Source organism: Colobus angolensis, unplaced genomic scaffold (genome assembly GCF_000951035.1).
Source record: "Colobus angolensis palliatus isolate OR3802 unplaced genomic scaffold, Cang.pa_1.0 Scaffold245, whole genome shotgun sequence".
NCBI classification, from domain to species: domain Eukaryota; kingdom Metazoa; phylum Chordata; class Mammalia; order Primates; family Cercopithecidae; genus Colobus; species Colobus angolensis.
Window position 1 is genome coordinate 1,440,021 of NW_012115655.1, and position 11,429 is coordinate 1,451,449.

Consider the following 11,429-nt stretch of genomic DNA (forward strand, 5'->3'; position numbering starts at 1 on the left):
GCAGAGGTTGTGGTGAGCTGAAATCGCGCCACTGCACTCCAACCTGGGCGACAGAGCTAGGCTCCATCTCAAACAAACAAACAGGACACTTTCCTCATGAAGTCTTCCTTATTACAAACTTTATGGATTCCTTTATGCACTGCTGCTTTGGCATGCATCATGTGTACAGCATAATGTTGCACTTGATATTGTTCTTGGATTCAAAGACTAAATTCTAGGTGCTGCACTGTATTGAATATATTTTCCATTATAAAGGTAATTAATTTTTGCTTATTATAGAAAATCTGAAAAACACTAAAATCTTAACATTGAAGCATAGTCACTTAGTATATTTCCTTATAGTCTTCTTTCAAATGCTCTCCCTCTTTTTACACACATACATGTACACACACAATCATACTATGATTGTACTGTAAGAGGATGGCCATGCCTGCGATAGCCAGCAGTTGTTGCCGGTAATCTGATGGTATAATTGTTGGATTCCAGAACTGATGGACGCACATTTATCAGTGAATGGGAGGACTGTGAGACAGAATCAGTTGACTGAGTCAGGAAGAAATTGGGCTGTCTTGCTCTTGCTCTTTTCTCTCGGTCACTCTATCTCCCTTCTCCCCTTCCCACAAGGTCCTAGACACCTGGGAAATATCCTTTCTTTAAGCTCCATGGCCATTTGGTAGTAAAACTGGGACTTGGAGAGGAGAAGCCCTGGTTAGGCCTCAAGGCTTCCTAACCCACCTTACCAGCTTTACCAAGCATTGTGGGTGATGGCCACAAGGCTAATAGATAAGAGGTACTTTGAATTCTTATTTGTCACAGTCGCCACCCTTGTATATGCTGGTCCCTTGGGAAACTCACAGGAGATGTGACTAATCCCAGGCAGGATTTGAGCATTTCTTTTTTTCTTTTCTTTTTTTTTTTTTGAGATGAAGTCTCGCTCTGTTGCCAGGCTGGAGTGCAGTGGTGTGATCTCAGCTCACTGCAACCTCCACCTCCCAGGTTCAAGTGATTCTTCTGCCTCAACCTTCCAAGTAGCTGGGACTACAGGCACGCACCACCATGCCCAATTAATTTTTGTATTCTTAGTAAAGATGGAGTTTTACCATGTTGGCCAGGATGGTCTTGATCTCTTGACCTTGTGATCTGCCTGCCTTGGCCTCCTAAAGTGCTGGGATTACAGGCGTGAGCCACTGTGCCCGGCCGACTTTAGCATTTACAGGTCCCAAGACCAAAATGCCCTTCATCAAACGCCACCAATATATCACCCTGATTCTTAGCTATGATAGACTTGAGGGAGGTTGACATCTGACCTCCAGAAGCTCCTCCCAACCCTTTCATTCTGTGAGCCAACTGGAAGCAGCTTGGGCTTTCTATGGGTTTTTCATAGATGTTATGTTGAAAATGGTAGAAAAGTACACTGCTACCCAGGTTATATATATGGCCATTAATGCTGCTTTGTAATAACAGACAATCCTTTGGGCTCCTCCCTCTCTGTGGGATCTCTATAAAGTGAGTGATTCCAGGCACAATAACTAGATGCTAGAAATGGATGCACTATAATTGGTGACACCATGACTGAGAAGTGCCTGTCCTTGACACTGTAAGTAGAGTGAAGCAGTGAAAGGCAGGGCCACAGAAGCCACACTACCAGTGTTCAAGCCTTGCTCTTCCATGCACGAGGCACACATGATTACAGTAACCTATGTGCCTTACCTTTTTCATCTGTAAAGTAGGGAAAAATGAGAAATCCTATAGTAAAGGGCTGTGATGAGGCTTTAAGGAGTTCATTTGTGAAGAATGTAGATCATATACAATGTATAACACATTTTAGCTATTATAGTCACATGGCATTAAAAAGTTTTTTCACATTCCTTATGGACTTCAGAGGTGTTAAAAGTTGTAGCCAAGGCATCCAGCTAACAAGAGTCAGAGCTGAAATTCCAGCTCTTAAGCCCTTCCACCCATCTTCTTTACACTGTGAAATACCATTGCTTATCTTGGCACAGACTCAGCTACTAAGGCATCAGACAAAAATGTTTGAAAAGCCTTTTAGTGACTTGCTAGAGTCCACACTCAGTAGATACTTGCCAAAAACAAAAGTGCAGGATTGTTCTGCAAAACGAGCTAGTTGTTTGACTTAGGTCAATGACAACCTGTTCAGACTTGACAAAGACCTATTTATTCTGGAAAGGAGTGTTATCTATTATGAAATCTTGTATTTGAAAAGCCGAGAAACACATCTCTAATTCTTGCTTTATTTAGTTGAAACAAACATATGTTCCTTGAAACAACGAATGAGGCCAAGTCGTAGACGTGAACATGGTTTAGCTTGAGGGAAGATGAAAGGTGAAGAGAACAAAGTTCTGTTTCCAATCATCTAAGAAGGATGTCTCTGTGTATGTTTGGGTATGTCTGTGGTATGTGTATGCAAGTGTGTTAGAGTGTGTACATGGATGTGTGTGTGTATTTGCAGATAAAATTCAGGAAATAAATACACTACATGTTATCAGGCTTACTTCTAAAAAGTAGGATACGTGGTGGAAGACGAGGGACTGTAAATTGTACTAAATGGAGAATTACCAAAACACACCACAATTTTCAGATAAACAAAAACTGAAAGAATTTATTGCTAACAGGCCAGGCACAGTGGCTCACAACTGTAATCCCAGCTCTCAGGGAGGCAGAGGTGGGTGGATAGCTTGAGCCCAGGAGTTCGAAACCTGCCTGGACAGTATAGCAAGACTCCGTTCTCCACAAAAAGGAAAAAATAAAGACAAGAAAAGAATTTGTTGCCAGTAGACTCCCCAACAATAAATACTAACAGAAGCTCTTTATTCTGAAGAGAAATGACATAAGATAGTAACTCAAATCTATAATAAGGAATGAAGAACCCCAGAAATGGTGAATAAGGGGGTATGTATACACACACACACACACACACACACACACACATAGGTATTTGTCTTAATATTGAAAGCAAAGATTGTAATACCATAGTGGGGGTTTAACATATACAGATGTAATATTTATGATAAGAATAGCACAGAGGATGGATGGGGAGCATGTGGAAGTATGACGTTGTAGATTTCCTATATTTTGCATAGAGTGGTATGAAACTAACTCAACAGATCATGACAAGTTAAGATGCATATGGTAATCCCTAGTCTGGGTGAAAAACTGTGCAAAGAGATATGATAACAAGCCAATAGAGGAATTAAAACAAAATATTAAAAAATATTTACTAACCCAAAAGAAGGCAGGAAAGGAGGAAAAGAGGAATAGAAAGTACTTGAGACATAAAGGATAACAAAACAGGAGCTCTAAATCCAACTATATCAATAATGATGATGGATGTAAACATAAAAATCTCATCACTCCAATTACAAGGCACAGGTTGCAGTGTATAAAAAGGCAAGGCCCAACTATATGCTGCCTACAACAAATATACTTTAAATACAAAGAAGAATAGAAAACAAAAAAATATGTTGTGCAAACACTAAGCATGAGAAAACAGGAATGGCTGTGACAATATCACACAAGATAGACTTTAAGAGTATTTCTAGAGATAAGGAGCGAAGGAGAGACATTTCATCATTATAAAAGGGCTAATACATCTGCAAGACATAAAAACCATGAATATATATGTGCTTAATGACAGAGCGCCACAATACACGACACAAACAAATGACATGTACATCCCGCCCAAGGACAGTTTATTCCAAGAATGTACAGTTGTTTTCACATTTGAAAATAAATCATTGTAATTTACCATATTAACAAATAAAGAAGAAAAACCATATCATTATCTCAATACATGGACCAAATAAGCATTTGAAAAACTCAATAATCATTCATGATAAAAACTCTCAAAAAAACAGAAATAGAAGGGAATTCCCTCAATCTGATAAAAGACATCTGTGGAAAACCTACAGCTTACATCATACTTAAAGGTGAAACTTCAACCTTTTTCCTAATATTGGGAAAATACACGGATGTCTGCTCTCACCATTTTTATTTGACACTGTAGTGGAGGTCCCAGTCATTATAATATGACCAGAAAAAAAAGTACAAAGATTGAAACAGAAAAAGTAAAAGTATTCCTATTCACAGATGATAGGATTATATCTCTATATAAAAATCTATTCCTATTCTTAAATACGGTAAATTCCATTCATTATAGGGTTAAAAAAATGTGAAATGCCTAAGGCCTTTACACTCAAAACTATTGCATTGTTGAGAGAAATTAAAGATGACCTAAAAAACATAAGTTATAACATATTCAGGAATTGGAAAAGTCAATATTGGTAAGATAATAGTTCTCTCCAAATTGGTTCATATATCCAGTGTAATCCCTATCATAATCCCAGCAGAAATTGAAAGGTGATTCTAAAACTTATGGAAAAATGAAAAGGACCTAAGATAGCCAAAACAACCTTGAAAAAGAGCAACGTTGGAATATTGCATGACTTGATCTTAAAGGCTAACTAATAAGCTATAGTAATCAGGACCATGTGGGATTGGCATAAGAACTTACCTATTTTTTAAATCTCTGCTCAAAGAACCAATTTTACTACACCATTGCTAATAAAACGTGGGCCTTTTAAAGGTCCTCAATGGAGTCTATTGTATGCTGTTATTATTACGTTGTTATTACTATGATGCATTTGTTGTTGTTGTTGTTGTCGAGATGGAGTTTTGCTCTTGTCACTCAGGCTGGAGTGCAACGGCACAATCTCGGCTCACTGCAAACTCTGCCTCCTGGGTTCAAGCAATTCTTCTGCCTCAGCCTCCTGAGTAGCTGGGATTACAGGCACCCACCACCATGCCCAGCTAATTTATATATATATAAATAAATTTTTTTTTCTTTTTTTTGAGATGGAGTCTCGCTCTGTCGCCCAGGATGGAGTGCAGTGGCGCCATCTCAGCTCACTGCAAGCTCTGCCTCCTGGGTTCATGCCATTCTCCTACCTCAGCCTCCTGAGAAGCTGGGACTACAGCCACCCGCGGCCACGTTTTTGTATTTTTAGTAGAGATGGGGTTTCACTGTGTTAGCCAGGATGGTCTCTATCTCCTGACCTTGTCATCTGCCCACCTCAGCCTCCCAAAGTGCTGGGATTACGGGCATGAGCCACCACGCCCAGCCTAATTTTTATATTTTTAGTGGAGATGGGGTTTCACCATGTTGGCCAGGCTGGTCTCGAATTCCTGACCTCAGATTATTCACCCGCCAAGGCCTCCCAAGGTGCTGGGATTACAGGCGCGAACCACCGCGCCTGGCCTTTATGAGGCATTTTTTTTTACTCCTTCAGTAGATTGTGTGTTTCTCCTTACATCCAGGCACTTGGTGTCATCTAAGTGTTTATGTCTTCCATGTCTGCGCTATGGCATATCTGTAGTCTGTTTTAAACAGTATCTGTTAAAACAGTGACCATTATCCATTGTACACAACCAGTCTCAGTCCTTATGTTGCTGGAGAAACACAAAAGCCACAAAGCTTCTTTTCCTCAAATAACCTACCCGAGGTGGAGGGCTGGCTGGTTTTCGATGACACCCATTTTGGTGAAGACTCAGGATGTGGGGCCACAGGTTGCACTGGACGAGTCTGTTTGGCTGCCAGTTTCATCAGACTCACTTGCCTCTTGTGAAATATTTCCTGAACATCATCCAGCCTCTGCAAAACTTTCTGAGCTTTGGCCTGCAGTAACAAAAGCAAATCATGATGAACAGGTCTCTCTGTATACAGCCTGAGGACATGAAGCATTCCCTTTCTCCCACCTTCCCCTACTCCCCCTATCCCTACCTCCCTCAGGTGACCCCCTCTGGGCATCACTATGCAAGTCGTTGCAGGTCCTGCCATGCTCCAGAATTGTGCATCTAAGGATCAGCCTCTCCTACTTGAGACCCTTGAGGGCAATGACTACATCCTTGCACTATGGCATCTCCAGTGCCTGGAACACCCTGGCACAGGAGTTTGAGACCAGCCTGGTCAACATGGTGAAACCCCATCTCTACTAAAAAAACAAACATTAGCCGGGTGTGGTGGCTGGCACCTGTCATCCCAGCTACTTGGGAAGCTGAGGCGGGAGAATCACTTGAACCTGGGAGGTAGAGGTTGCAGTGAGCCAAGATCATGTCAATGCACTCAAACCTGGGCGACAGAGCAAGACTCCATCTCAGAAATAAATAAATAAACAAACAAACAATTAGAATACAATGTGGTTTGTGTCATGTTAGACAGAGCAAAGATTTTGGCCTAAGTCCCTGGATGGACTTCAGGGCATTTCCCAGAATTACATAAACAGTTAGACAGGCTGGATATAATCTGTTTGTTCCTCCACCGCATCTTCTCTTCCCTGCTGTGTGCCCAGGAAGCTGACTTAAAGAAGCTCTTAAACCAGAGGTGCAGACAAGGTGATGTGGCTCTCAGGGGAAGGTGTGCTATCTACAACCCTGCTGGCTTCATGGAAGAATGCGCTTCTCAAATGCAAATCCAATCAAGTTATACCCTGCTTAAATCCAAACTCTTTCATGTGGCCCACAAAGCCTACCTTGCCTGCCTCTCTCTAACCTCACCCAAAACACACTTCCATTGCTCTCCAGGTTCCAGCACCCTGAACTTTTGGTCTGCACTGTGCCAGGCTCCCTCCAGCCCTGAAGCCTTCGCACATGCTGTTCCTCCTGTCCGGAAAGGCTCTCCCATCTTGTCTACTCATTCTCCAGGCTTTAGCTCAAGTGACTCTTCCCGAGAGCCTTCTCTGATCCCAGTCCAGGTCAAGTTCCTGTCACATGCCTGACCCTGAATCCCTCCTTGACAGCACTTACATCAGCTTGTAACACATTTTTGTGTGATTATTTTGTTAATGTCAGCCTCTCCCACGAAACTGTAAGCTCAGTGAGGGATGGAAACATGCCTATTTATTTATTTCTTTTTTTTATTTGAGACGGAGTCTCACTCTGTCGCCCAGGCTGGAGTGCAGTGGCACGATCTTGGCTTACTGCAAGCTCTGCCTCCTGGGTTCATGCCATTCTCCTGCCTTAGCCTCCCAGGTAGCTGGGACTACAGGCACCTGCCACCACGCCTGGCTAATTTTTTGTATTTTTAGTAAAGACGGGGTTTCACCATGTTAGCCAGGATGGTCTCGATCTCCTGACCTCGTGATCCGCCCGCCCGCCTCGGCCTATTTCTAATCATCATGGTATTCTCAGCACTCAGCACAATGTGTGGTACATCAGGAATGTTCATAAGCATTAATTGAGAAATGACTGATTTGAGTCAGATGAAGGGTCAGTATGCCAGGATGTTCAGGCCAGGAGTCTAAGAGGCCACCAGAGGGCTTTGGAATTGGTGAGCCCACTCAATACAGCCCGCTCAGTACACCCTGCGTGCACTTTATCAGGAAGAAGATACAGTCCCTCCCTCCCCTATCCATTCCCCAACCACAGGATCAAAATAACCCGGAAGCATTACCTTTGCATCGAGGGTGAGCAGCAACTCAAACTCACTGTAAAACTCCTTGGGGCTGAGCAACGGGTACTCCTTGGCTGTGCCCAGGAATGTTGCAATGTCATTCAAGGCGATGTCAACCCCCTCTCGAGACTGGCACTTGTCTACAGCTTGGGAAGCCAAGAGGTAGATTCCTGCCTCACACCATTGGCTGACCTTCGGAAAGAAACAGTGCCTTTGTGCACTTTGCCTGACCACAACTCAGAGCCACCATAATCCTCAGCAGGTCTGAGCTTGTCTACAAGGATTCTGAGACAATGGAAAATTGTCATGGGATGGCATAAAGTTTAAGGGGTCTAACCACTGTAAATTATACTATGAGGTGGACAAGCCCAAACCAATCTATACCTGTCCACTTCTCAGGGAGGTCACTTGGTCAGCAAAATGAGTCATATAACGTTCTTCTCTCTTCCACTGACGGGAATTGCTACATCTCCAGGAGGAGACAGGTAAATATGTATTTAATTTGAGACAGCGTTTCACTCTGTTGCCCAGGCTGGAGTGTAGTAGTGCAATAATGGCTTAATGCAGCCTGGAGAGGTCTACCCCAGGCTTAGGTGATCTTTCCATCTTAGCCTCCCAAGTAGCTGGGACTACAGATGCGTGCCACCACACCAGGCTAATTTTTCTTTCCTTTTTTTTTTTTTTTTTAAGAGACAGGTTTTGGCCATGTTGCCCAGGCTGGTCTCAAACTCCTAGGCTCAAGCAATCCTCCCACCTCAGCCTTCCAAAGTGCTGGGATTACAGGCATGCGGCACTGCACCACCCAGCCTTAGAGCTAAATATCTCTTAGGCTGGTCTAACCATAGAGAAATGTAATCAATGGCTTTTGGGGTTTACCTGCATCCAAATTGGTTACGAGAACACAGGGTGATTAATGAGACATTAGACCCGGCCCCTACATTTCCTGGGAGAAGGGAGTGTCCCTTTTAACAAAAACACAACTTTCCTCTTTGGATTCCCAGGCGATCCCTATTTGCATTTACTGGCATTTGTCTTTACTAAGGAAGCAAGAATGCAAAGCTTTGTAACTCAGCACAGCAATACTCAAAGTTTTGGATGCTGGGAGGACGTCAGATAGGTGATGAATTCTAATTATTCAGATTTTTTAAAAGACTCATTTTCTTTGCTCTTCTGAACTCTACTGAGACACCTGAACAGAAAGACAGGGGACCCTTATGCTACCTGAAGAGTTACATGAAAATAAGCTTCCAGTGCCAGTACCTCTGCATTTCCATTTACCATGTGACCTGAAAAGCAATATAAAATAACTATACAGAGAAAAAAAGATCAAAATGGAACACTCCAAAGTGGTTGTCTTTCTAAGTGGGAAAATGATAGGCAACTTAAATGTTTGTCTCATTTTTTTCCCCTAGATAATCTAGGGAAATGAATGCAGCACACTGAATATGTGCTACATTTAGAATAATAAAAATAAAGATATTTCAGAATTAATAATTACCATTATGTAGGGGTGGGGGGTAGTAGGATATGTACATGCACATGAGTAACCTTTTTCTTCCTACATTTTTGGATTTCCACAATAATATGAACTCATGCTTTGATATATGCTGTGAAAACTTTCTCTTTACACATCATGCCTAGATCTGCAAAAAACATTAGGCTGGGATTTTCTGTAGAGTTCCTACGGCTACTTGCTTTCTCTCTGTGTCTCCCTCTCTCCGTCTCATACCCACGTGCACACACACACACACACACCACTCTGGAGCAAAAATGGAGTTAGCAAAACAGCAGCTGATCCTGCAGCGAGCTCAGCACACGGAGCAGGCTGCGCACCAGCCCCTTCTGAGCCACTTGCTTCTGGAACAACTGTATTTCATTGACATTAAAATCCCTTTGGCAATGGGATGAGGTAAGCAACCCGGTGGGTGCCCCCTGGCATGCAAAAGGAACAGCTGTGGGGATGGAGCATGCTGACTCATTGCCATCAGTCACATGCTACCTGGGACCAGCTGACAGGGAAGACTCCAGAAACCACTGCTCCTGCTGACTGGGAACATACCCTAGAGGTCACCTCCAAAGGGCACCAGGGTCTGCATACCCCTCTCCCTGTGGGCCCCTGGCATGCAGCCTTGCTGTCTATCCTGTGAAGCCTCGGTGTGGAATCTGGCAGGCCTGACTTCAATTCTGGCTTCCCCTGTTGGCACCATGTGTGGTCTTGGGGAGTCACTTCCCCAGGGTTTCTTGGTGTCATTCCTGCACCACCTGCACCAGAATCATTTGGGCGCTTTAGTAAAATACTAGCGCCTGGGCAGCATTCCAGACCTACTGACGCTGAGTCTCCAGCCCTGGTGCATAAGGGAATCTGCCATATAACAGCTCACTAGGTATTCTTGTGTGCTACATTTTGAGAACCAGCAGAGTATCAGTTTCTGCCTCTGCACAATGAGGCCATTAATACCTTCCTCAGAGGTTGTCTTGAGGATTATAAATAGATGACATAATTATGTTCCTGGTAGAAATAGAGTAGGTGCTTGATAAATGCTAGGGCATATAAAATGGTCATTATTACTTCAGCTTCTCCAAAAAGAATCAAAACCCTTTGCCTTTATATGAGGGAAGCACTCTGCAAATATAGTGCTTGGTTCTCTGTACACCTGAAAGGGAATCAAGAAGTGTTCCCACAGGGCCAGGCCAAAACACACTCTTAAAGTCTGGCTCCACACAGATAGAAATGGCCTTTAGTTAATTTAATGGGATGTGGTGGGATGGCCAGCGCACTTTTTACCTTCAGTACCTCTTCAACCTAGGATGTGCACACTTTGAATGCCTCTTGAACATCTTTTCACATAAAGCACTCGAGCCTGTCAGCAATCACACAAGGAAGGGAGGACGAGTATAATGGAAGCTTCTTCACAGAAAATCTTGCAGACATCACGTTCTTGGCTGTGTTTTGCTCACCTTGTCCAGCTGTCTATGAAACTCTAAGGACTTTCCTAAAATGTCCCATTTTTTCTTGTTTTCATTGATGAAATCGTCACAGAGGTGCCTGAGCTCCACACACCGGGGCCTGATGGTGTCTGCTGCATAATGGTGGCTTTGGATGAGCTGGTCCCCAACCAGTGCCAGCAGCTGGGCCTTTTCCAGGGGCTCCTGCAAAGTGAACATGCACAGCCAGGCATCAGAAGTCAGGGTATCGTGAGGCTGAGAGCTGCCTGGTACTGTGTGCTCCAAGCCTGGAGGGAGGCTGGGGAGATGCTGATCCAGGATGAAGGCTGGAGAACCTGAGAAAGCTCTGAATGGTTCCAGGTCCAGGAAGTTGAGCCTGGCCCGGAGTTGTCTATACTCTAAACAATAGCAGTCATTCTATTGTTGAGTTCTGGGCTAGACATTGAGGATATAGTGCTGACAAGCCAAACATTTTCAGATTAATGGAGAATTAAGATATTAACTAAATTACACAAATTGTTAAATTATTACAATTGCAATAAATTCTAGGGCAGAAAAGCATGGAGTGCACATAATAAGAGATTTTGAATACCCCTATTAACTAAAGGAACAAGAAGAGGAACTGACACTTACTTGTCTTTGAGGAGAGTGGGGGGTGAGCTGAAGTTGAGACACTGGTGAAAATTGGGTTTGGACAACTCAAAGGTGGTCATGACACTTAAGAAATACGCTTGTCTAGGCTGGGTGTAGTGGCTCACACCTGTTAATGCCAGCACTTTGGGAGGCCGAGGTGGGTGGATCACTTGAGGTCAGGAGTTCGAGACGAGCCTGACCAACATGGCAAAACCCTATCTCTACTAAATACAAAAATTAGATGGGCGTGGTGGTAGGTGTCTGTAATCCCAACTACTCAGGAGGCTGAGACAGGAGAATCTCTTGAACCCAGGAGGTGGAGATTGCAGTGAGCTGAGATTGTGCCACTGCACTCCAGCCTGGGTGACAGAGCAAGACTCCATCT

General features: G+C 43.5%; 1 protein-coding gene and 1 long non-coding RNA gene across 3 annotated transcripts in view; one reads left to right on the forward strand and one right to left on the reverse strand.

Annotated features, from left to right (window-relative positions):
• Positions 1 to 6,834, forward strand: part of LOC105514443 — a 9,092-nt gene extending 2,258 nt beyond the window's left edge. The window contains exon 2 of the long non-coding RNA XR_001002178.1: positions 6,366 to 6,834. This is a non-coding gene — a long non-coding RNA (uncharacterized LOC105514443). The remainder of the gene's footprint in view (positions 1 to 6,365) is intronic.
• Positions 1 to 11,429, reverse strand: part of MCF2L2 (MCF.2 cell line derived transforming sequence-like 2) — a 242,044-nt gene that overhangs the window by 101,094 nt on the left and 129,521 nt on the right. For both annotated transcript variants that reach the window (XM_011945800.1, XM_011945799.1), the window contains exons 11-13: positions 10,424 to 10,615; positions 7,466 to 7,657; positions 5,515 to 5,692 (exon numbers count right to left, since the gene is read on the reverse strand). In XM_011945800.1, the coding sequence (XP_011801190.1) occupies positions 5,515 to 5,692; positions 7,466 to 7,657; positions 10,424 to 10,615 (562 nt within the window). The remainder of the gene's footprint in view (positions 1 to 5,514; positions 5,693 to 7,465; positions 7,658 to 10,423; positions 10,616 to 11,429) is intronic.